This window comes from Lepus europaeus, chromosome 10 (assembly GCF_033115175.1).
Source record: "Lepus europaeus isolate LE1 chromosome 10, mLepTim1.pri, whole genome shotgun sequence".
Taxonomy (NCBI): Eukaryota; Metazoa; Chordata; class Mammalia; order Lagomorpha; family Leporidae; genus Lepus; species Lepus europaeus.
The window spans coordinates 104,164,914-104,190,627 of NC_084836.1; the positions used below are offsets into that span (position 1 = coordinate 104,164,914).

General features: G+C 56.8%; 1 protein-coding gene across 2 annotated transcripts in view; it reads right to left on the reverse strand.

Moving 5' to 3' along the window:
* MTCL2 (microtubule crosslinking factor 2) overlaps positions 1 to 25,714 on the reverse strand; it is a 70,970-nt gene that overhangs the window by 16,151 nt on the left and 29,105 nt on the right. For both annotated transcript variants that reach the window (XM_062204157.1, XM_062204158.1), the window contains exons 4-11: positions 18,001 to 18,063; positions 15,814 to 16,971; positions 12,302 to 12,442; positions 10,363 to 10,488; positions 9,354 to 9,584; positions 6,487 to 6,591; positions 5,366 to 5,533; positions 3,063 to 3,314 (exon numbers count right to left, since the gene is read on the reverse strand). In XM_062204157.1, the coding sequence (XP_062060141.1) occupies positions 3,063 to 3,314; positions 5,366 to 5,533; positions 6,487 to 6,591; positions 9,354 to 9,584; positions 10,363 to 10,488; positions 12,302 to 12,442; positions 15,814 to 16,971; positions 18,001 to 18,063 (2,244 nt within the window). The remainder of the gene's footprint in view (positions 1 to 3,062; positions 3,315 to 5,365; positions 5,534 to 6,486; positions 6,592 to 9,353; positions 9,585 to 10,362; positions 10,489 to 12,301; positions 12,443 to 15,813; positions 16,972 to 18,000; positions 18,064 to 25,714) is intronic.

Genomic DNA, 25,714 nt, shown 5'->3' on the forward strand with positions numbered 1-25,714 from the left:
CGAGGCCTCTATACTCTGCTGTGAACAGCTCTCCGGAACAGGCAACGAGTGAATAATGCAGACATTATAATTCCATCAGTGATACAAAGTAGACAAAAAATCCCTCCAGGAATATAAATTTAAATAGCAAGGTGGGGCCGTCACTGTGGCGCATTGGGTTAAAGCCCTGGCCTGAAGCGCTGGCATCCCATATGGGTGCCAGTTCTAGTCTTGGCTGCTCCTCTTCTGATCCAGCTCTCTGCTATGGCCTGGGATAGCAGTAGAAGATGGCTCAACTCCTTGGGCCCCTGCACCTGTGTGGGAGACCCACAGGAAGCTCCTGGCTCCTGGCTTCGGATCAGTGCAGCTCGGGCCGTTGCAGCCATCTGGGGAGTGAACCAGTGGATGAAGACCTCTCTGTCTCTACCTCTCTCTGTAACTGTCTTTTGAATAAATAAAATAAATCTTAAAAAAAAAATAGCAAGGGGCCAGCACTGTGCCACCTGTGATGCCAGCATCCCATGTTAGAGCCGGTTGCAGTCCCAGCTACTCTGCTGCTGACCCAGCTCCCTGCTGATGTGCCTGGGAAAGCACCAGATGCGTACTTGGGCCCCTGATTCCCAGGTGGGAGACCCAGATGGCGTTTCAGGCTCCTGCTTTAGCCTGGCCCAGCTGCAGACTTTGTGGCCATTTGAATAGTGAACAAGTGATGGAAGATCTCTGTCTGTCCCTTTCTGTCACTCTGTCAAACAAACAAATAAATCTTTACAAAAATTAGATTTAGATACCAAAAAAAGGGAGTTAGGCATCTAGCCTGGCAATCAAGAGACCAGTTAAGCTTGCATTCCATATGCGATTGTCTGAGTCTGATTCCCAGCCCCCTCCCAATTCCAGCTTCTGACCAGCAGATCCTGGGAGGCAGCACTCAAGTGCTTGGGCTCCTGATAACTCAGGGGAAATCTGGACTGAGTTCCCACCTTCTGGGTCTGATCCCAGGCCCAGCTCAAGCCTTGGAGGGCATCTCCCTGTCTTTTGAATAAATAAGTCAATACATATATATAAAATACATATAAATATAAAAAAATATATAATACATATAAAATGTATGCTTTTGTAATACAAGTATCCGGGTCTTATATAAGATGAAATGCTGACTCATGTAATTAGAATAAAAGGTAAAAGAAAGAGGGGATGACATTGTGGTATAGCGGGTAAAGCCTCTGCCTACACTGTCAGCATCCCACCCATATGGGCACTGGTTCGTGTCCAGGCTGCTCCTCTTCCAATCCAGCTCCCTGCTAATGGCCTGGGAAAAGCAGCAGAAGATGACCCAAGTGTCAGGGCTCCTGCTACCCATATGGGAGATCTGGATGAAGCTCCTGGCTTCAGCCTGGCTTAGTGCTGGCCATTGCGGCCATGTGGGCAGTTAACCAGCAGATGGAAGATCTCTCTATATCTCTCCCTCTCTCTAACAAATCTTAAAAAAAAAAAGGAAAGAGAGGAAAAAGTAAGGGCAGGTGTTTGGCATAGCAGGTTGTCACTGCTTGGGATGCCTGCATCCCATATCAGAGTGCCTGGTTCAAGTCTCAGCTACTCTGCTTCTGATCCAGCTTCTTGCTAATGGGCATCTTGGGGGGAGGGGGGCTTTCCTATCCCCTGTCCACCAGGACTCCAGTTTTCTCACAGGAACCACTCTTGGGTCCTCCTTCTTTGTTCCAGGATTTTGATAGGCCCCAGGAATAGGCACATGACTCACACTTGACCAATCAGAGCCCTTATGGAAAAGGCTCTGTTTCCACTGCAGCTGCTAACTGTAAGGTGTGAGCTTGAGGGGCTAGTACTGCAGCACAGTGGGTTAAGTGCCATCTGCACTGCCAGCCTCCCATATGGATTCCGGTTGAGTCCTGGCTGCTCCACTTCTGATCCAGCTCCCTGCTAATTTGCCTGGGAAAGTGGTAGAAGATGGTTCAAATCCTGCACCCACATCAGAGACCCGGACGAAGCTCCTGGCTTTGGTCTGGCCCTGCCTTGGCCATCGCAGCCATTTGGGGAGTGAACCAGCGGATGGAAGATCTCTCTGTCTCTCGCTCTAATTCTGACTTACAAGTAAATAAATCTTTAAAAAAAAATGATATGAGCTTGAAAGTAACAGTGGCCATATTTGGGGGTAGCTTGCGTAAGAGAAAGGCTAACACAGACAAGCAGCTCCGAGCAACGGAGGCAGAGAGAAAGGCCTAGACCCTTCTGCATTCTCTAAATTCTGCTGGACCTGAATGCGGGACCTCTTTGTCTGTGCACCTGGATCCAGCCGGACCGACAGAGAGCCTCCTTCTGGACTTTTCTATAGTGACTCTCCTCTGTAGTTCAAACCAGTGTGGAGGCCGGTATAGCAGGTAAAGCTGCCGCCTGGGTGCTGGCATCCCACATGGGCGCCAGTTCGAGACCCGGCTGCTCCACTTCTGATCCAGCTCTCTGCTATGGCCTGGGAGAGCAGTAGAGGATGGCCTGAGTCTTGGGGCCCCTAGACCCGTGTGGGGAACCTAGAGGAAGCACCTGGCTCCTGGCTTCAGATCGGCACAGCTCCGGCCATTGTGGCCATCTGGGGAGTGAACCAGAAGATGGAAGACCTCTCTCTCTCTCTCTGCCTTTCTTTCTTTTTATTTATTTATTTATTTTGACAGGCAGAGTGGACAGTGAGAGAGAGAGACAGACAGAAAGGTCTTCCTTTTTTTTTTTTTTTTTGCTGTTGGTTCACCCTCCAATGGCCGCCGCGGCTGGTGCGCTGCGGCTGGCGCACCGCGCTGATCCGATGGCAGGAGCCAGGGGCTTCTCCTGGTCTCCCATGGGGTGCAGGGCCCAAGCACTTGGGCCATCCTTCACTGCACTCCCTGGCCACAGCAGAGAGCTGGCCTGGAAGAGGGGCAACCGGGACAGAATCCGGCGCCCCAACCGGGACTAGAACCCGGTGTGCCGGCGCCACTAGGTGGAGGATTAGCCTATTGAGCCGCGGTGCCGGCCTGTAACTGCCTTTCAAATAAGTAAATAAATACATGAAGCCCGGCGTGGGCAGGGCCCGGCCGCACCTGACTTAGGCGGTTCTGCAGCTCCTTCACTTGCTGTTCCACCTGCTGCTTCTCGCCCTGCAGCCGCTCCACCAGCTGCAGCTTCTCCTGGCTCCAGTTCCGCTCGCTGATCTGCAGCTGCCGCGTGAGCTCCATGACGGCGCTGTAGGACTCGGCCAGGAGGTGCTGCTGCTCCTCGCGCTCCCTCTGCAGCGCTGCCTTCCAGTCGGGCCCTGGCCGCTCCCCAGCCCCCTTCCCTGCCTTCAGCTCCATCTGCGGGAAGAAGCAGACCGCAGCTGGTACAGGTGGCCCCTCCCCGGCCTCCTGCCCTTCTTCCACTGTCTCCCCAGGCCCCAGCAGAGGGGTAAGAGGAGAAAGGTCTCCTGGGAAGACTCCTCACCCAGGAAGCCTGCACTGATCTCCCCACTCAGAACGAACCCCTGCTCATAGCAAGGGTTCTGGCGCTTCCTACAGGCCCAGCTCTGAGCTGTGCGCTTTGCAGGCCCCAGCTCTGGATCCTCATGGAAACTCGGCAAGGAGACAGCCACCGTCGGCTTCCTACAGAGCACAAGGAGCTCTGGTGGGCTTCTGTCCCAGAGTGAGCAGCAGGATGGGCTCTGGTTCACAGGGAACTAGCTCCACCTGGGACCTCACCTTGTCCCCCACAAGCCCTGCTTGGGGACATCCCAGCCACCATACGAATCACTCTAGCACGGTGGCCCTGTGGGCCCCAGCTCTCAGCCTGCCAAAAGGCAAAGGTGCCCTCGCCCCAGCTCAGCAGCCCCACCTGTAGGCTGTGGTCCATATGGTAACCCCTTGGGGCTGGTCAGGTTCCTAGCAGGAGAAGCACCTGCAGGGGTGGGGGATGGGGACAATGAGAGCAGTGGACACTGTGGGATGTGCAGACGGACTGGAGACAGTGGGAGCAGTGGACACTGTGGAATATGTATGCAGGAAGACTGGGGACAGTGGACACTGTGGGATGTGCAGACAGACTGGAGACAGTGGGAGCAGTGGACACTGTGGAATATATATGCAGAGGGACTAAGGGCAGTGGACACTGTGGGATGTGCAGAGGGACTGGGGACAGTAGGAGCAGTGGACACTTGGATGTGCACACAGAGGGACTGGGGGCAGTGGACACTGTGGGATGTGCAGAGGGACTGGAGACAGTGGGAGCAGTGGACACTGGGATGTGCCTGCAGAGGGACTGGGGACAGTGGACACTGTGGGATGTGCAGAGGGACTGGAGACAGTGGGAGCAGTGGACACTGTGGAATATATATGCAGAGGGACTAAGGGCAGTGGACACTGTGGGATGTGCAGAGGGACTGGGGACAGTAGGAGCAGTGGACACTGGGATGTGCACACAGAGGGACTGGGGGCAGTGGACACTGTGGGATGTGCAGAGGGACTGGGGACAGTAGGAGCAGTGGACACTTGGATGTGCACACAGAGGGACTGGGGGCAGTGGACACTGTGGGATGTGCAGAGGGACTGGGGCCAGTGGGAGCAGTGGACACTGTGCAATATATATGCAGAGGGACTAACTAAGGGCAGTGGACACTGTGGGATGTGCAGAGGGACTGGGGACAGTAGGAGCAGTGGACACTGGGATGTGCACACAGAGGGACTAAGGGCAGTGGACACTGTGGGATGTGCAGATAGGCAGGGCAACAAGGAAGGGGATGTGGTATCCCCGGGAAAGCCAGGAGCCCTTAACAACTGGGAAGAAGGTGGGATTGGGGTTGTGGGGAGCCCGGGGCAGAGGCCTGGTGAGTGGGGATCTCATGTGCCACTTAGCAGCCGGGTGACACTGGAAAGAAACTGAGGTCCTCTGTGGCTGTTTTGCATCTGTCCAGCCTGGGAGGGTGGGACCTTCACCCAACTCCAGGATTAGAGGAGGGGTTTGGAGAGGTCACAGGACTGAGGTCATCAGGTGGAGCCAGTGTGAGTGAGTCCTGGGGGCTTTGCAGGAAGAGCGGGGAGGAGGTACACACACACTCCCGGTCTCCAGCCCTGGCACTGCCTCAGGGCTGTGCCACCTCCTGCACCGTGGCCCAAAAGAAGCCTCTTCCCTGCAGCTCTCACCTGGTCCGAGGCGGGGTGGCACCGGCAACAGGAATCCGGCTCACTAGGGACCGGCCCTCGCCCATCCTGCGCCTTCCTCCCCAGCTCCAACTCTCGGTCGCCACTGTCTCTGGGGCCCTCGCTGTGTGAGCCAGGAAGGACCCGAGCCCTTTCTGGGCCACCATGCTCCAATCTGATGGGCGGCGGCTTGGCTAAGGACAAGGGGGAGCCGTGTGTGCCACGTGGGGGCTCACCTGGGTGGCGTGGCCCTTGAGCTCTGCCCGCTCCGTCTCCCAGGTGGCCTTGGCCTTGGCAAACTGCTGCTGGAGCTCCGTGAGGCCACGGCGCTCGTCCCGGAGCAGCCAGCACAGCTCCTTCAGCGTCACCTTCATGTCGGCCAGGGTCTTGATGTACTCATTGGGCTGCACACAGGGGTGAGACCTAAGTCAGGCGTCCGGACTGGGGGACCTCACCCCAGAGCCTGGCCTCAGGAAGTGCCCAGGAGATGGGGAAGGAGGAGCCTCACCCTGGCCGCTTCTCTGTCCTGGTCCACGGAACCTCCTCCCTGTGTCCAGACTCACCCCAGCTCATGGTGCACAGCCCTGGGAGCCTGATCCTACTGCTTTCTCTGATCTATGGCTTCAGGGTCCTGACCCCAGGCCACAAAGCCCCTCCTGGTATGACCTCAGCCTTATGTCCTTCCCTCTACGACGTATATCCGAAGCCACAGCCAGCCCCAGGAGACTTTGCTATGTCCCTGCACTCCCAGTGTGACATCCTCCATTCTCTACTGGGCAAGCTTCTTCTCACCCTTCAAACCCCAAAACCAACCAGGCCCAGCATTGTCATAGCTGGTTAACCCGCCATCTGCAGTGCCAGCATCCCATGTGGGCACCAGTTCAAGTCCCAGCTGCTCCACTTCCGATTCAGCTCCCTGCTAATGGCTCCGGAAGGCAGCAGATCCAAGTGTTTCTGCCCCTGTCACCCATGTAGGAGACCCTGATGAAGCTCCTGGCTCCTAGCTCTGGCCTGGCTCAGCCCTGGCCATCGCAGCCATCAGGGGAGTGAACCAGCAGATGGAAGATCTCTTTCTCTCTCTCCCATCTTTCTCTGTAACTTTGACTTTCAAATAAGTAAATAGATCTTAAAAAAAAAAAAACACCACAGACAGTCTCTGTGTAATACCACCCCCTCCCCCCAAATGGAACACTGGTCCCTTGTGTGGCCCTCTGTGCCTGCCCTGCCATTCACCCCAGCCACCCTGTGCCGGCAGTAGCCCTCTGCTGCTCCAGTGCCCAGGGCAGGACTCGGTGGGAGAAGCCCCAGGAAGGGATCGTGACTGAAGGGCCGGGACAGGAGCAGGCGGAGGACGCACCGTGTTCTGGGTCCAGCTGTCCCCCGGGCAGGCCTTGTTATCCGAATGCTGGGCGTTTATCTCCTCTTCCTCCATCAGCAGGTACAGCTCCTTCATGCTGTTCACCTAGTGTTTAAAACCACACTCAGGGGGCTGGCGGGTAAAGCCGCTGCCTGCAACACTGGCATCCCATATGGGCACAGGTTCGTGTCTGGGCTGCTCCACTTATGATCCAGCTCCCTGCTAATGACCTCGGAAAAGCAGCAGAAGATGGCCCAAGTGCCTGGGCCCCCACCATCCACATGGGAGACCTGGATGAAGCTCTTGGCTCCTGGCTTCAGCCTGGCCCAACCCTGGCCATTGTGGCCATCTAGGGAGTGAACCAGCGGATGGAAGATCTGTCTCTCTCTCTCTCTGTAACTCTGACTTTGAAATAAATAAATAAATACATCTTTAACACAGACACACTCGACAGGGCTCCAGCCTCCAGGGGAGGAGACTGGCAAGCAGCCCAGACAGAAAGGACTGCACAGCCAGGCAGTGGGAGGCACCCGAGCCCGGATGACTTCCCAAACCTGAACTCTGGCCCTTGGGCCCATCTAGGCCAAGGACCACAGGACGGCCAGCCTCTGCTGCACCCCTCCCCCTCCCCCGCTACATATTTTCTTCTGCAAGGACCAGCAGGCATCCATCCTGGAGTTACTCAGAGGCAACCATGTGGACGGGCTGGGCCAAGGCAGGTGCTGTGGTTGGAACAGAAGGGCCACAGGCACCCTCGTGAGAGAGCACAGGGCTGGGTGCAGACAAGGGACCCTTCCTGGGAGGAGGGGCTCACTGCTGCCAGATCTGGCCAGGAGTCCAGGGGCCGACCAGGGAGACCTGGGACCTGGCCTGGGGTGGGCAGGAAGCAGAGGGAAGCTACTTTCTGAAAGTCGGTAGTGACAAGTGCTACGGAGAAAGAGGGAGGCAGGATGGGGCTCGCACATGCTGCAGGCGGTAAAGGAGGATCATCCAAAGGCGGCGATACGTGGGCCAAGTCTGCGGTGGGCGTTTGGTGCAGCGGTTAAGATGTCCTTTGCGACATTCGCAGCCCATGAATACCTGGGTTCAAGTCCCGGCTCCACTTCAGGCTCTAGCCTCCTGCACCCTGGGAGGCACCCAGGTGATGGCTCCAGTACTTGGGTCCTTGACACACACATGGCAGACATGGATGGAGTTCCTGGCTCCTGGCTCCACCTGGCCCACCCCTGGCCATTGCAGGCATTTGGAGAGCAAACCAGGACATGGAAGATGGCTCTGCCTTTCAAATTTGAGAATAAGCCATGGAGACTTCCTGGGAGAGGGACCAGAGGGAGCAAAGGCCCTGATGTGGGAACAGGTCCGAGGAAAGCCGGGGAGGGAGGGAGAGAGGATGGGGAATGATGCCCCAGTGGCCAGGCCCTTGCAGGGGCTCAAGGGTGTGACTCGGGAGCCAGGGGAGGGTGTGAATCAAGGAGAGGCGCAGAACAGAATTCCAGCTTTACGAGTTCCGTCTCAGCAGCTGTGCTGACAGGTGGCAGACTCCGGGGCAGCACCAGAGCCCACCCTGCCCAGCTGCAGGGCGCCACCCACAGGGAGTACGAGCTGCACACAACTCCTGTAGCCTCTGAGCGAGGGTGGGGGCAGGGAGAGCAGCCAGGGCGGGACAGCAATTAGCCAGGCAGGAAGTGATGGCGGCTTGACTGGGGGCAGGGGGCAGGGGGCGGGGGGCTTGCATCTGCACAAGCATGGAGGCAGAGTGGGCAGGATCTGCTGTCGGATTACAAGGTGGAGTCTGTGGGGAAACAGAAGGGTTGAGAGAGCCTCCGAGGTCTCGGCCGAAGCAGGAAGGAATCGCCATTAACTATGGGGTGAGTGGGTACGGGGAGGAGAACAGGTCATTCCTTGTTAAAGATGTATTTACTTATTGAACGGCAGCGACAGACACAGGGAAAGATCTTCCATCTGCTGGTTCGCTCCCCAAAAGGCCAGGCCGATGGCAGGAACAGGAACTCCATGCTGGTCTCCAACAAGCACTTGGGCCGTCTTCCCGGGCCTTCCCAGGTGCATTAGCAGGGAGCTGGGTCAGAGGCAGAGCAGCCAGGACTCGAGCCAGCACTCTGGTACCGGGTGCTGGCATCACAAGCAGCGACTTCGCCTGGCTTTGGATGCACTACTTGAAGGCTACCAGACACGCAAGGGAGCCTCGCAGGCAAAGCCTGCAGATCTGGGCTCCTCGAGACGCTGGGGCTGAAGCACCAAACTGGAAAAGGCCACTGAAGCCATGGCCCGAGGGGCTCAGGCAGGCAGGTGAAGGGTCTCTGAGTTAAGGCGGTGACTGACGGCAGGGAGGTGAGGAGGAACGGGCCCAGGGGACAGAGGAGGAGCAGCCGGGGGCGGAAGGAGAACAACAGTGTGGTGCCTTGGGAGGCACATGGGGGCGAGGACAGGGTCCGTGCGAATCTACACCCAAGTCCATGTGGGTCTGGCCCCACCAAGGCAACCACAGTTAGGGCTCGATTCAACACATTCGGAGCGGGGTACTTGTTAAGTCTATGTGCTATAAATATCCACATGGCTCCTGGCAGCAAAACGGTTCCCCTCCCTGGACCTATCAGACATCTTTTGATGATGTCATAGACAGGTGCATAACTCCTTCCCAGAGGCCTCAGCCAGGTGTGTTTGCAATTCAGTCTTTCAGGATTTGGTGAGAGCGCACGGGACCCCGCTGAACACTGTGTAACTGCCCCGCAGGACCTGGAAGACACCCCGAACTCAAGCCGCTGTGTCTCCCCGACACCAAGGAGCGTGGACAGGCACTGCTGCCCCCCCGCCCCCGCCCCCAGCCCTGGCCCCAGGCCCAAGCGCACCTCGAGGAAGTCATCGCCCTCGCTGGGCAGGACCTTGCCCTGCCGCCAGCGCTTGAGGAACCACCTGAGCTTCATGAAGAGCAGCAGGAAGTTGTGCTTGAACTGCTGCGACTCCTGCACCAGCATGTTCTTCTCCTGGCTCCAGAACTTCTGCTCCAGCCGCCGCTGCAGGCTCAGACTCTGCAGCTCAAACTCCCGCCTCAGGAGCGCCCTCTGCTGGTCCTCCTTCAGCTGCCAGGCGGAGACCAGAGCTGGAGCACGCCCAGTCCCACCCCAACCCATTTCAGGCCTCAGACAAGGGGCCTGTTCCTCACCCCTGCCGGGGACGCCACCACTAGCAGCTCGGGTGTTGCGCTCTGAGGCTCCAGGCGGCAAAAACTCACCACCACCAGCAGCCGCAGCCACAGATCAAAGGAGCAGGGATTCAAACCCAGCTCTGTTTGATAACACCCCCCTGGCATCAGATAGTGCACACCACACAGTGAGGAAGCTGCCAGGGTGAGTGATGAGGGTGGGAGGGGTGACCCACGTAGACAGCGAAGGGGACTGGGTGGAGGAAGGCAGGCCAACGTGCAGTGCCCTGGGAAGCAACGCCAGAGACCAGCAACCTGCACAAACCACTCAGTTCTCTGGGTCTCAATTTCCCCATCTGTAAAGTGGGGACATCTCTCAGGGCAGAGCATCACGATTAAAGGACACCCTGTGTGGACAGCATGTTGCACAAGCCAGGAACACAGCAAGAGCTTCATAAATGCTGTCTGTGACAGGCCTCTCATCTGGACAAGCAGCCAGCCCTTTGGATGGGAAACCGAGGCTCGGAGAGGAAACAGGACCGGCCCAGGGTCACATGGGCAGGACTCCAGCCTGGCACCGCCCAGGCACCGTCACGAGTGTCGGCATATCCCAGCAGGGCCCTGGGCTCCCTGACATTCTCACCTTCTGAGAACCCCGCCCTCAGTTTGGGCAGGAGAAGCAGAAACAGGGGCGGGGACGGCTGGGCACCACCCACCTGCACCATCTTCTGGTTGAAGTTGTCAGCCTCCTCCTTCCGCAGCTGCCGCTCCTGGGAGAGCTGCTCCTGCAGGCCCCGCAGGCTGTCATGGGCCTCGGCCAGCACCAGCTGCAGCTCCTTGATCTGGGAAGGAGGGGGAGGGTGAAAGTTGGGGGCAGAGGATGAGCATGGGGGCCAGCGCTGTGCTGCCATGGGTTCAGAAGCTGCTTGGGGTGCCGGTGTCCCCTGTCAGAGCCCCAGCTGCTCCGCTTCTGATCCAGCCTCAGGCTAATGTGCCCGGGAGGCAGCAGAGGTGGGCTCAAGTACTTGGGCTTCTGCATGCACATGGGAGATCTGGATGAATCCTGGATTCAGCCTGGCCCAGCCCTGGCTGTTAAGCCATCTGGGGAGTGAACTGGCCAATGGAAGAGCGCTCTCTCAGCCCCAAGCCATACATAAACCTCCACAGGCATGGCAGGTGTCTGCGAGGCCAATGATACGGTAATTTGGCAATGGATGGCAAACCCATGAGCTGTATCTTGTAGACCTGTCCTGTATTAAAAATCCTAGCAGGATTTAACTTAAAAATCCCTGTCCTTTCTGGAATCCCCTGGCATTCAGAGTTCCACATGATGCTTGGCAATTGTAACTGCTCAGTAAAGGGTAGGCTTCAAGGGAGCTGGCGCTGTGGCTCAGTGGGTAAAGCCACCACCCACAGCACTGGCATCCCCTGTGGCTGCTGGTTCAAGTCCCAGCTGCTCCACTTCCAATCCAGCTCCCTGCTAACAGCCTGGAAAAGCAGCGGAGGATGGTCCTGGTGCATGGGCCCCTGCACCCATGTGGGAGACCTGGAAGAAGCTCCTGGCTCCTGGCTTCTACCTGGCCCAGCCCTGGCTGTTGCAGCCATTTGGGGAGTGAACACACAGATGGAAAATATCTTTTCTCGCTGTCTTTCCCTTCTCTATAACTCTTTCAAATAAATAAATAATAAAAGCACCTTTAAAAACAAAAAGAATGGCTGCAGGAAACAATAATTAAACCAGGGAGGAAATGGTGACCTCTGTGGCTGAGCCTGTAGAGATAGGCCTATTTCCTTCTCTCATAAAATGAAAACTAAGTATTGCATTCTCCCCACCCGCTTTTTGCCATGGCTACTAGGAAGCTCGGATTCTCTCGCTCAGAGTCTGATCCATCAGCTTCGAGGGAGCCTCTCCTCCTCACCGGTGCAGGCTGGCTTCCCAGGGGTGTGCAGAAGAGAAGGGGGCTATGGTGGGGGGTACTGGGGTCTCTGTGGGTCAGGAGTCTTGGGGACATCTGGCCCAGCCCACAGAAGCCTTTTCCTGCTTCCGGTTCATTAGGAAGAGCCAAAGAGGTTTATGGGTTTATGGGTCAGCTGGGAAGGGGCTCAGGCCACTCCGAGTTCCCCAAGGTGCAGAGAACGGTGGTTACTGTGGAGCCCCCGTCCAGGGCAGCCGCCCCCCGAGGCCAGGAGAGGTGCCCTCTTCCCCGTCCTCCCGCAGGCTGCAGCTAAGGGCTCTTGGGTGCTCACTTCCGCCAAGAGCCCTGCGAGAGCCCTCCTTGCACGGGAGAAAGCGGAAGAGGAGAGGCGGCGTGACTTAGCCACGATCGCCACCGGTATACAGCGGGGCCACGGCGGGCCCGAGCGGCCTGGCTGCAGAAGCCGCTGCCTCCCTGCTCCGTTAGGCGAGCAGTTAAATTCCCGAGGCGAGGCACGCAGGCACAGGAGAGACCCGCTTCTTCAGCTGCTTTGCTGCGAGCTTCCCTGGGTTCGATCACGAGAACGGCCCCAACTTCCTCACTTCCCTTTTTGCCCGGCAACCAGGAGGCCTGGAACCCAGTAAAATGCCCGAAACCTGTGTCATCCCCGCTCAGGTTCTCCGCGGTTCCCTACGCTCTGGGGAGGCCTCAGCCCCCGGCTCGCTCAGGCCTGACCCACCTCGGAGGCGTACGAGTCGTTGTCTTCAGCTCGGAACGGCCGGAAGCTCCGGCTGGGGTCAGCTTTGGAGTCCAGGTCCCCACTGCGGAAGGCCTCTCGGATCCTGGGCTCCCATTCCGGCAGGTCCCTGTAGTCAGGCGGCTGTACGGGAGGTGCAGGCGGGAGAGACCCAAGATAACCATGGGAGGGGCCCGAGGCCTGCCAGGGAGACAGCCCTGCCCCACCCGAGCGCTGGGACCCAGGTGGGTTCCCTTCTCAGCCCACATGCACCCTGGTTAGGGTTCTCCTGCCATCAGTGAGTGCTTGACTGGAGAGGGAAAACACTGCTTTGTGGGTGTCTGTCTCGTGCACAGACCGCTGGGTCAACCCACTCTGTGCAGCCCCAGCTCATTCCTACTTCAGGAAGAACCACGGGCCAGCCTGCTTGCTTAAGAGTCCCGTGTCAGGTCAGCAGAGTATAGATAAAGAAACGACAGCACTATGTAGCTGTTAAAAAGAAAACTAAACCTCCCCATAAGATCCCGCCCCCGCTCTCGGGACCAAGGCCGAAGCTCGCCGTGCTGTCGGGGTCTAGCCTCGCCCCTCCTCTCGCTCGGTTCCTTGGAGCTGGGCTTGCCCCTGGCTGATAGCCCCGTCTGTTCAGAGCCCTCTCCCCCGGAAAGCTACCTGCTGACCCCAGGATCTAGGTCAGGGTCCTTGTGTAGAAAACCATGTAGTGGGGCAGGCGTCATGGCGCAGTGGGTTGAGCTGCTGCCCACACCCCATGCCACAGCGTCTGAGATGCAGGCCCCCTTCTGCTTCCCACCAATGCACCGGGGAGGCAGCAGGGGGTGACTCAAGTACTTGAGTCCCTGCCACTCTCACGGGAGATGCAGGTGGAGCGCCTGGCTCCTGGCTTGAGCCTGGCTCGGCCTTGGCTATTGCAGGGGTTGTCACAGGGACCCAGTGGTCAGAGAGACTCTTGTCTCCCACTCTTTATCACTCTGTCTTTCCAATAAATAAATCCTTTAAAAAATGTACTTATTTCATTGAAAGGCAATTAGAGAGAAAGACAGAGAGAGAAAGAGATACCTTCTACCCACAGGTTCTCTCCCCAAATAGCCACGTGGCCACAACAGCAAGGGTTTGGTCAAATCAAAGGCAGGACCCGGAACTCCATCAGGGTCTCCCACGTGGGTGGCAGGCACCCAAATACTTGGGCCACCCTCAGGTGCCTTAGCAGGGAGCTGGACTGGAAGCAGAACAGCCAGGACTGGAACCACAGCAGGTGCAGCCTCACCTGCTGCGCCACAATGCATCTTAAACCTTGCCGTCCTCAGATCCTCCGCTCAGTGGGGGAGCTTCATGTTCGTGTACAGCATTTTGGTGTTGGGGGCCAGGGGAGCGGGAACCGTGTCTGTCTCTTTACTAAGTCCCCCAGCCCAGCACTGAGCGGGCACCCTAACAAAGCACCAGACGCCTTATGGGAGTAGCGCCGTGTTGCGAGAGTAGCTATGACACAAACCACTGGGGCGAGAGAACAGCACAGCCTGTTGAGGGAAGGTTTAGGACGCACCAGGAGGGGGAAGTATCCCAGACCCCCGCCCCTGGACCAAGCACGTGGGCTGTGGCCACTGGTGACCGAGGAATCGGATTTTCAACTGCATGTAATTTGTATGAATTTCAGTGGCCGCAGGGGGCAGGGGCAATGGTCTTGGACTGTTAACAGAGGGGCCAGCAGGGAGTGGGAAGCAGGCGACGAAGCTTCCATCTTTACTTCCCACCCGTGCGAAGCTCTATTCACGTATTACTTTTGCAATACTGCTGTGTTTGTGGTTGTTTTTGGACACATGCCTTTGCTTTTCGCTCTTCTAAGCAGTACGCTGCAGACACCAAGGCTGGAAGGTCACTACCTTGAGAAAACCTAGTTTCTTTGCAAAAACATAGCCCTTCTCCCCCCAAAAAATTATAGCAGTCAAAAGGCAAAGCCAGCATCTGTCGACAGCAAAGGGCTATTTGTGAAATCTTGACTCAGCAGGATGGGGCCAGGAGTGAAATAAACAGCCGTGCCCCCACCCAACAGGAGGCCGAGGGGAGGGAGCCAGGTGCGAGGGAGCTGCACCTCAAGGCTCAGACACAAACAGCACAGGGTCCAGGGAGGGCTGCCTGCGGGGGCAGAGTCAGTGACTGCGCGGGGGCACGGGGCTCCCGTCCCCACGCTGAGTGACGATGACGGGAGTGTGTTCACCGTGGGAAAACGCAGAGGCTGTGCATGAACTTTGTGTCCTCCGTGCTACAGTTCGGTGAAAAGTTCTTAACAAAAAAAAGCTAAGGGAAACCCTATTTCTTTCTCCACTTCAGCTTACTGGCCAAATGGATGTTTGCAGGCTTATTTTTGCTTGTGTAATTGAGAACATGTACAAAAATAACAAATTTGCCTCGTGTGCAGTCTAAAGACTTCTGTGAACATTCGTGAATGGATCAGCTTGTTCTGGTCTCTGTCCGTATATAATTTTATCCTCAGAAATATAATTTGGGGGTTGGCATTGTGGAACAGCAGGTTAAGCAACCACTGGCAAAGCCGGCATCCCATATGAGCACTGGTTGAGTCCCGGCTGCTCTACTTTTTTTTTTTTTTTTTAAGATTTTATCTGAAAGTTAGATAGAGTTAAAGACAGTGAGAAGGAGAGACAGACAGACAGGTCTTCCACCCACTGGTTCACTCCCCAAGTGGCCACAATGGCCAGAGCTGCACCCATCCGAAGCCAGGGGCCAGGAGCTTCTTCTGGGTCTCCCACGCGGATGCAGGGGCCCAAGGACTTGGGCCGTCTTCTACTGCTTTCCCAGGCCATAGCAGAGAGCTGGATTGGAAGTGGAGCAACCGGGACTAGAACTAGTGCCCATATGGGTTACCGTCACTGCAGGCAGAGGATTAACCTACTGCGCTGTGGCGCCAGCTCCCCGGCTGCTCTACTTTGGATTCAGCTCCCTGCTAATGCACCTGGGAAAGCAAGGGAAGATGGCCAAAGCACTTGGGCCCCTGAACCCACGTGGGAGAGCTGGATGGAGTTCCTGGCTCCTGGCTTCAGCCTGGACCAGCCCCAGGTATGCTGGCTACTTGGGGAGTGAGTCAGTAGATGGAGGACCTCTCTCTCTCTCTCTCTCTCTGGTCTCTCCCTCTTTCTCCATAACTCTACTTTTTAAATAAATAATCTTTTAAAAAGGGGAGAATACACATAATATATTTCTAGTCTTGCAATTTTGCAAAGTGCTGCTAAGCCTGTGAAAGTACTCTCAGGAAGAAAAATCTCTCTCTGCTGCCTTGGCATTTCTTGTCCCAGTAATAGTGCACTTGACTTCCGGGTCCCTAACCAGGGTTCGCACTAGCAGAATGACTCTGTCCAGCCGAACACGCACCACGAGGGCTTCTGTGTGTTCCTACGAGCTCGTATGTCTTGTTCTCACCAAAAAACAAAAATCAATTAAAAGTTCAACAACAGCAAAAGCAAGAGGGCACGGCTGGCACCGCTTACCTGGAAGTCGGAGCCAAGGTCTTTGGCCACCAGGAGCTCCTTGGAGGGCCCCTGGGAGCCCAGGGCGGGCAGCGCCGGGAAGGGCTCCGGGGGCTCCTTGCCCGCGCTCCCCAGCCCCGCGTCCGCTTTGCGCGTGAAGGCATTGAGCTCCTGCTGCAGCACGCTCAGCCGCACCAGGACGGCGTGGACCAGCTTGGCGTCGCGGGGGCCCTCGCTGTTGTCCGGGCCCTCGTGCAGCCGGAAGTCGGCACACTCGTTGTCCAGACACAGCCGGAGGCCCGCTGAGAAGCCGTTGGCGTCGGCCACCAGCACGTCGATGGCCTTGCTGAGCAGGGCGGCCTGCTCCCGGAGCCCCGGCAGCGCCTCGGCCTCCTTGTGCGCCTGGCCGGGCGGCGCGGGCACGCACTGCGCCGAGTCGCCGGCCTCGGCGTCCGTCTCCAGCATGGGCCGCGTGCTCTGGCACGAGGCCAGGTCGCAGCGCTGCAGGTTGGACAGCAGCACGCGGTTCTCGTACTGCAGCTTCTTGACCTTGCCGCTGAGCTCGCCGATCTGCAGCTTGGCGGCCGCCAGCTCCTCCTGCGACGGCTCGCTGAGCACGGAGCAGCTGTCCTCGGACAGCGTCACGTCCAGCTCGTGCTCCGAGCGGTACTTGGCCAGCTCGCCCAGCAGCAGCTTGTTCTGGTCCTCGAGCTCGGCCGAGGAGCGCCGCAGCAGCTCGGCCTCCTCCTCCACGAACTGCAGGTGCCGCCGCAGCTCTGCCAGGCTCTCCCCGCACTCCCCGGCGCCCAGCGCGGAGAAGGCCAGGCGCGCCTCGGGCCCCGTGCAGCCGCCGCCGCCGCCGTGGTCTTTCATGTCGTCCATCTCGGCACGCAGGCCTCGGTTCTCCACCTCCAGCTCCACGATGCGGCGGCTCAGCAGGTTGGCTTCCTCCTCCACCAGCTTCAGGTGCACCTTGAGCTCGGTCTCGCGCGAGTGCGGCGCGTCGGCCAGCTCCTCGGCGGACAGCGCGGCGTCCAGGTCGCCGTAGAGCGAGCGATACTTGAGCAGCTCCTCCTTCATGCCGTCGTTCTCCTTGGCCAGCTTCGTGAGCTTCTTGCACATGAGGGCCGACTCCTCCTTAGCAAAGTGCAGCTGGCACTTCAGGTCTGCGCTGTCCTCCTGGGACCCCGGACAGCACCCAAGAGGATTAGTGGGTGGGGCTCAGCGGCAGCCCCAGCATTTCCGGGAGTGCTAACTACATGCTGGGAACAGGGGGGTGGATCAGATGCAGCCCTACACCCCCAGGGAGCTGGAGGAGTAAAGAGGGAGCCCCCCACATGGCCCCCCAAAGGCCTGGACATAGCCCCCTGGGAGCAGGTGACATTCCGACAGGACGGCTGCCACTGTCGCTTCCACAGCCATTGCTACTGTGGCTTCCTCGTCTGTAAAATGGGCCAGTAACACTGCCTCCTGCACAGAGCCATAGAGAGGATTAAATGAGATACTATATAGAAAGTGCCCGGGGCTGGCGCTCTGGGGTAGTCGGTAAAGCCACCCTCTGCGGCATCCGGTTCAAGTCCCGGCTGCCCCACTTCTGATCCAGCTCTCTGCTAATGAGCCTGGGAAAGCAGTAGAGGATGGCCCACATGGGCGACCTGGAGGAAGCTCCTGGCTCGTGATTAGCCAAGCCCTGGCCATTGCGGCCATTTGGGGAGTGAACCAGCAGATGGAAGACCTCTCTGTCTCTCCCTTTCTCTCTCTGTAACTCTGCCTTTCAAATAAATAATCTTTAAAAAGATTAAAAAGGAAAGTGCCCAGCCCCTAGGAGCTGACAGTAGCCTGCCCCTGGCCTGTACAACAGCAGCTGATCAACTCCTTATGACAAGGCCACAAGATAGACAGATGAGGAAACCAAGGCCAGAACATTTTAAGTTACTGCTCCAATTACCCGGCAAGCAAGTGGCAGAGCCGGGTTCAAGCCCGAGCCTCTGACCTTGGGCCTCTGGAGTGGACCCACGCTGTCGGCTACATCAGCCTGCTATTGCCAGGGGAGTCAACGTGTGAGAGCCCTGGGCTCGGGGGGTGGCTTAAGGAACTGCAGTGGGCAGCAGGGAGACCGGGATGGGGAGAGGTGGGTGATCCCCAGGCCACGTGGAGCAGGCTGGGCCTTCAGACTCCGGCCTGCCTGCGGGGGCTGCCGGGACGCACCTGCACTGAAGGCTTCTTGTCCGTCTTCCCCAGGGAGCGGGTTCCTCTTTTCTTCAAGGAATGCTGGAGAGAGAGAAAAATGAGTCAGAGCTGAAAGCTCACAGTCTGGAAGCCTGGGGTCCCCCTGCCACCACTGAGCATCAGTGGCCCTCAAGACCACCCAGGATGCTGCACAGGCACCCAGTGGGCACAGGCAGGAAGCACGGAAATGACCCTGAACACACCTGCTCCGGGCTCCGCCTCCCTCCCACCCCCACAGACTGAGCCACTTGCCCTGGGCCAACACTTGGAATTCTGGGCATGTTCTTCCATTCACTCATCAGAGGCCTCCTGAGCCCCCAGGCCATGCCAGGCATGGCGAGATGCAGAGAACACAGCAGTGAACGAGACAGACTGGGGGCCAGGGGGCGGGGGACGCAGGAATGATGCACTCATTCCCCCAGCTAAGACTTTCAGCTGAGCGCTCTTCCCAGCGGTGGCCAGCGGCCGAGGGGAGCCGCCTTGTCCAAGGTCACGTGCACTTGTTCGATGGAGCCCACACCCAAGGACTGGTCTGTGCCCCGTGCTCAAAGCCAACAGCTCCCAGTGGGATCAGTCACGGTGCCTCTCCCTCGGCCTCACTCCTGCAGGCACTGTTCCCTGCACTCGCTCTCCATCCCAGGGGGAAGCCTGCCCACAGAGGCTGGACGTGCAGGTGGGAAGCTTAATTCAGAAGGAAGACTACTAAATGAGACACACGTGGGCACAATAAACAACAATTACACAAGAGGTTTAGGAACAGCCCTGAGACTGATAACAATCAATGACTCAAAAACCCCGAAGCGGGCGGCACGGGGCTGCAGCGGGGGAAGCTACTGTTTGGGACACCTGCATCCCCCATCCGAGCGCCTGTCCCGGCTCCTCCACTTCTGATCCAGCTTCCTGCTGATGCACACCCTGGAGACAGCAGGTGATGGCTCAAGTACTTGGGTCCCTGCCATCCACATGGGAGACCCAGATAGAGTGCCTGGCCCGTGGCTTCGGCCTGGCCCAGCCCCAGCTGTTGCAGGCTTTGGGGGAGTAAATAAGTGAGTGCAAGATTTCTCTCGCGCGCTCTCGCTCTAGCTGACTTTCAAGTAGATGAAAAATGGAAATAAATAAACATTTTAAAAATCCAGAAGCAAGGGCAGGCATTGCTATAGTGTTTGTCACCTGCCTCGACCTCCTGATTCCAGCCTCCTGCCAAGGCAGACCCTGGGGGAGGGTGGTGATGGCTCAAGGAACGAGGTTCCTGCCCCCTGCATCGGAGACCTGGATTGATTTCCTGGCTCCGGTCTTAGCCCAGTCCCAGCCATTGTGAGCACCGGGGGAGTAACCAGCAGATGATAACTCACTCTCTCTTCTCTCCCTCTGCCTCTCAAATAAGTTAAAGAAAAGGGAAAGTTTAAAAAAATCCAAAATAGAGGTTTACCCTGATTTGAATCTTATACAATGGGTAAATGTATCAAAACATCATAAGGGACCCCATGAATATGTAGAATTTTAAATGTCAGTGAAAAATAAATGAAGTTCACTTAGTATACTGGGAAGAAAATTTGCTTACACAAATTCTACATGGAAAAAAAAACCCTAAGTGGGGCTGGCACCATGGCTCACTTGGTTAATCCTCTACCTGCGGCGCTGACATCCATATGGGCACCGGGTTCTAGTCCTGGTTGCTTCTTTTCCAGTCCAGCTCTCTGCTGTGGCCCAGGAAGGCTTGGAGGATGGCCCAAGTCCTTGGGCCCTGCACCCGCATGGGAGACCAGGAGGAAGCACCTGGCTCCTGGCTTCGGATCAGCGCAATGCCAGCCATAGCGGCCATTTGGGGGGTGAACCAAAGGAAGGAAGACCTTTCTCTCTGTCTCTCTCTCACTGTCTAACTCTGCCAAAAAAAAAAAAAAAAAAAAAAGAAAAGAACAAAAACACCCTAAGGAAAACTGTGTAAATAAATGACAAAGTAGGAGAAAAAGTTCAATTTGGAACAAACAGGGGTTGAGACCTAAGTGCATAAAGAGCTTCACAGAGAATCAAAAGGCCAAGGCCCCTAGTGGAGGCCGTGCCAGAAGCAGGAAAGATGGTGAAGAAGGAAGGAGGGCGAAGGGACCCCAAGCACACGAGGGTGCTCTGCCCACCCTGACGGAGAAGCGCAGAACAAAAGCGCACCGAGACACCTTGCTCACCTGTCAGACCGGCAAGGCCACACATCTGACAGCGGATTTTATGGATGAAGCTATGGAAAAACGAGAGCAGGCCCACGCTGCCAGCGAGAACGTGAGATGGCCCAAACCCTCCAGAGCAGAAGTTAATCACCGCTGAATTGTCTCGCTGTTTCCAAACCCCATTCCATTCCATTCCATTCCATTCCATTCACGCTGGCACAGGAGCTGGGCTGCTGGTGCTGCCTTTCTCAAAATTCTCCCGAGCCCTGGGACACACGTTCCACACTCACGTGATGGGGAGACCCACGGATCTAATCCAAGCGCCATTTAACTGAAAAAGGAGACACTCAAAGGCTCGCCTGAGGTCTCAGGCAGCAAATCCACAGCTGACTCGGGACCAGTTTTTGACACAGCTCTTCGTGGAGGTCTGTGCACGGGGGCAAAGACCAGTCCTTGGGCGTGGGCTCCATTGAGCTTAGGACAAAGTGTGCCTTTGCTGAGAGCCACGGCACCACTAGCTCAGGGCTATACAGCAGAATTAGGAATTACCTGGGAAATGTAAAAAAAAAAATACAAGGCCCCAGGCACCATCCACACAGGTCTCAGGTGTCAGGATTGAAATGACTTCCCTGGAGATCCTGAAGTGCAGGGAGAGACAGGTAGAGACAGGCAGAGGAACTTCCAAAGGGCTCGTGGGTTTATCTTAACGCCCAATCAAGTCCTAGAAACCTTCTGGAATGCAACGGAGGCAGGAAGGCAGAGGCTGATGTTTCCAATGCTGGGGCCAGGGTGGGAGGAGAGCTGGCCTGAGGATGCAGCTCCTGGAGACACCCGGTGGCGTGGGCGGTGGCCTTCCAGTCCGGAGCGCACCTGCCCAGGCCACTGTGGCCTCAGCTGGGAGCTTTTTCAGGGACCCCCACGATGCCGGGTGAACCCCTTCTTCTCCCTGAAACTCCATTTTCTCATCTGTAAAATTGGGCCATGGCTGAGGGACCAGAGCGCCCTCCGGCACTCAGACTCCCTGGAAGAAGGAAGCGAAGGCACGAGAGGCCAGCCAGGGGTCTCTAAAGGCGCAGACAGGTCCCAGGCATCACATGAGGACGAGTGAGGTCGTGAGGAGGGTTAAAAAGGACCGAGGGATAATGAGATCCCCTGACGAGGTGCAGTCTCTCATATACCCTGTGAAAGGCAAGCAACCTGCTGAACAAAACCCAACTAAGGCATAGATGCAAGTATGGCCACCCAGCCACGCAACAGAGCTGTCACCCAGCCATGCGACAGGCTGTCACCCAGCCACGCGACGGGCTGTCACCCTGCCACACGACAGGCTGTCACCCTGCCACACGATGGGCTGTCACCCAGCCACGGCAAGGGCTATCACTCAGGCACACGCCGAACCAGGAACACATCAGGTGAGGTAAAAAAAAGCCAGGCACAAAAGGCCAGGTATGGTAAGATTCCAGTGACATGAAATGTCTAGAATGAGCAAATCCACAAAGACAGAACGTGGGTGACCGGCTGTGTGGGGCAGGAGAGAGTTAATGGAGAACGACTGTTTTGCCTTTTTTCTTTAAGGTTTTATTTTTATTATTTGAAAGGCAGAGTTTTATACACACACACACAGAGAGAGAGAGAGAGAGAGAATTTTCTTTTTTTTTTTTTGACAGGCAGAGTGGACAGTGAGAGAGAGAGACAGAGAGAAAGGTCTTCCTTTTTGCCGTTGGTTCACCCTCCAATGGCCGCTGCGGCCGGCGCATCTCGCTGATCCGAAGCCAGGAGCCAGGTGCTTCTCCTGGTCTCCCATGCGGGTGCAGGGCCCAAGCACTTGGGCCATCCTCCACTGCCTTCCCGGGCCATAGCAGAGAGCTGGCCTGGAAGAGGGGCAACCGGGAGAGAATCCGGCACCCCAATCGGGACTAGAACTCGGTGTGCCGGCGCCACTAGGCGGAGGATTAACCTGTTAAGCCACAGTGCCGGCCCGAGAATTTTCTACATACTGGTTTACTCCCCAAATGGCCACAACAGTCGGGGTTGGGCCAGGCCAAAGCCAGGAGCACAGAACCTCCTCCAGGTCTCCGACGTGGGTGCGGGGGCCCAAGCACCTGGGCCATCTTCCACTGCTTTCCCAGGCCATAGCAGAGAGCTGGATCAGAAGTGGGGCAGCCGGGTCTCAAACCGGAACCCATACAGGATGCTGGCGCCTCAGGCAGCAGCTCCACCCACTGCACCACAACGCCAGGCCAGCCCCAGTGACTGTTAATGGGAGTGGAGTTCTTTTGGGGGTGACAGAAATGTTCTGGAATTAGGGAGTGGCGGCGGCTGCACAGCTCTGGATATCCTGTAACCCGCTGAGCTGTGCGCTCCCCAGTGGCAAGCTTCAAGGCATGTGAATCCCAGCTCAATAAAAGCATGATGAAAGTGCCTGCAGCACACTCCCACTGCTATGGACATGTGTGTGTGTGTCCGTGTGCGCGCCTGCGTACAGTGCGTGTGGCCAGGGTGAGAGCGGGGGACCCACACCTGGACCTTCACCCCCACCTTGTCTTGGGGCAGTGGACAAGGGTCATGGTGTTCCAGATTGTTCCCTCTCAAATATTTTAAAAACTATATAATGTATTTGAAAAATCAATGAATACACAAAAATACATTGTCCCTGTAGAAAACATATACCAAGCTTTGCGAGCCCCCTGCCCCGCCCCCAGGAGCCCACGGCTGGAGCTCTGTGTTTAAGGCACGGAAATAGATGGAGCTTTTGAACCCTTCCCTTGCCATGTTTACTTTATTCTGTGATCTTTGATTTTTATAATAAGCACTTTGGCAGAAGAAAACCCCAAAATATCTAGCACTCAAAAAAAAAAAAAAAAAAACACTAGTCTATATTATTCTGTCCATGACAGAAACAGAATCCACAGCACACTCGCATCTTGGGTTTAAAAAATCAGAACACTGTCTGAGCGTGGAGAAGGCCTGGGAAGATGTGAAGACATGAAGTGAACGGCTCCTCCCGGGCTAGGAGGAGGCAGCGGCAGGAGGGGCTAGGGAAGGCTCCTCCTATTTTATGGACCTATGGCTTGTATCGTTTCTCTGCTCACAGGGTTCAAATGCAAAGAGGATGAAGTGGAATGCAGTGCCCCCAGGCACTGAGCAACCGCTCCAGGCCAGCTCGCCCTGGAGGTGCGCCAGGCGAGCATCACTGTGTGCCTCACTGTGTGCCGTGCTGACAGCTCCGTCCCACTGACCTCATGATTCTTTGTTAAAAGTGCAAGGCAAAGTTGTTTTTTTTTTTTTCCACTTGAGAGACAGAGACACACAGAAACACTGAATTTATATTACTGTTTAGATTTTATAAATGCTTACCTACATACACATTTAAATATGCGTGTATGCATACATGGAAAGACTTATTGGGGGTAAACCATTAACCTGGCCATTAAGACACAGATTAAGATGCCTGCACCCCACACTGGAAAGCTTGGGTTCAGCTCCTGACTCCCGTCTCCTACTAACACAGACCCTGGGAGGCAGCAGGTGACGGCCCAAGTCATTGAGTCCCTGCCCCGCCCACTGCAAACATTTGGAGATTAAACAAGCAGATGGGAGTACCCCCCTCCAGCCTTTCAAATGAAAAAATAATAATAGAAAAACTTACTGGAACTACAGACACCCCCAACCCACACAGGAACCCCTACGAATACAGGAGTGCTGGTGAGATTCCTCCCTTAGCACTCTCTCTGTTAAGCATGTACCTCCACCTGCTGGGGGAAGGGGAACAACACAGCGTTTTCACGTGGAAAGCTGAGAACGCTCTGAGTGGCTGGAACCTAGAGAAGGGAGAGGGGCCAAGGCGAGGGCTTCTGCAGCAGGAGGGGCTCCCTTCCCATGGGATGCCCAGCAGCCCCCCAAGGGAAAACAAGGCGGGCTCAGAGAACCCTCGGTGTCAGCAGCTGGTCTGTGGCTGGGGGCTGCCAAGCCCCTAGGGGAGCCAGGGCTTGTCACAGGCCCTTTGTGGAGCTCTGGGTTAGAGCCAATCCAGGCCCCAGGGCCTCAGGAGGGTGGGCCAGGGTGTGGTAGTAGCTCCTGGGCCTCAGGAGGGTGGGCCAGGGTGTGGTAGTAGCTCCTGGGCACCAGCAGGAGTGCAATGGCAAGGCCTAGGGAAGAGTCCAGCCCTGGGCGCACTCTCTCTGGCCTGACAGGCAGCAAGGCCTTCCCCACCCGCCAGCAGCTCACCAGGCAGCTCTGGTCTCAGGGTGCCCAGTAGGAGCCTGAGCTCACGTTCCCCAGGAGCCACGGCAGCCCAGCCCAGACAGCACAGTGCTGGGGGCCCTCTCCTCACCCACCTGCCATGCTCCATGCTGCCAAGAAATGAGGGGCAGCTTTGCAAGGAATACAACCAACCGCCTGCCTCAGAGCTGGGCAGGGGTCCACCAGGTGTGGAGGGGACACTGGGAAAGGTCTCAGCTGGAAACACAGGCAGGCTGTGGCTACGGAAGTCACTCAACAGGGGGATTCTTCCTGCAGAGTGGCTGGAACAGCAGAGGGGCCGTGGAGCTGCCGGTTGGGGGAGACCCTTTGTGGGTAAGGAATAAAGAGCTGCTTGGACACGAGCCCTAAACCAAGTGGCACAGGGACCGATTTGCCAGAGCTGCTCTCCAGGGAGAGCTCCTCCAGGGCGCAGCAGGAACATGGTAACTATGGCAACGCTCCTGGAGGCCAGTGCTGAACGGGGTTGTGATGGGACAAGGGCAAATATTTTCCCAGCCCTTCAGTGACATTACTATTCCCATTTATACACAGACAACCTGAGCACCAGGGTCATCTGCAAGTGGAGGGGGCAGGGTTCAGACCCAGGCCCGGGGTGGGCATTTGGAGCAGTGGTCAAGACACCATGTGGGGGATGCCCGCATCTCATATCAGAGAGTCTGGGTGAGTCCTGGCCCCACTTCTGATCCAGCTTCCTGCTGATATGCACCCCGGGAGGCAGGAGGTGGTGTCTCAATTACTTGGGTCCCCACTTCCCAGTGTGGAAAACCTGGATTCAGATCTAGGCTCCTGGCTTCCCCTGGCCCAGCCACAGCTGTTTGGGTATTTGAGGAGTGAACTAGCAGATGGAAGATCTCTGTGCATTTGCTTTTCTGCCTTTCAAAACCTACCAGTCAACCCAGGCCTACTGTAGCTCCAACATTGGGCTCGCCCTGCACCATACAGACCAGGGCTAGACCACAGGGGATGCCAGCAGAACTGGGATCTGAGCCAGCGTCAGCACCTTCCTCCCCCACAAGGGGGGGAGTCTATCAAGAGGGAGGGGTTCATGAGCAGCCCCTGAAAGGTTCCCAGGACACAACAGGGTCCTAGGAAAGCCCTGGGTAGGGCAAGGAGGGCAGAGGCACCATCATGAGGGCCAGCGTGGCTCTGGGAGAGAGTCCCCTTGTTGTCTTTTCCCAGTCCCATCTATCGACAGCAACTCGACTAGGGGCTCTACCCCCAAGAGAGCTAAACACGCATCGTCACAGACACGCATGCACTCGCACCCACAG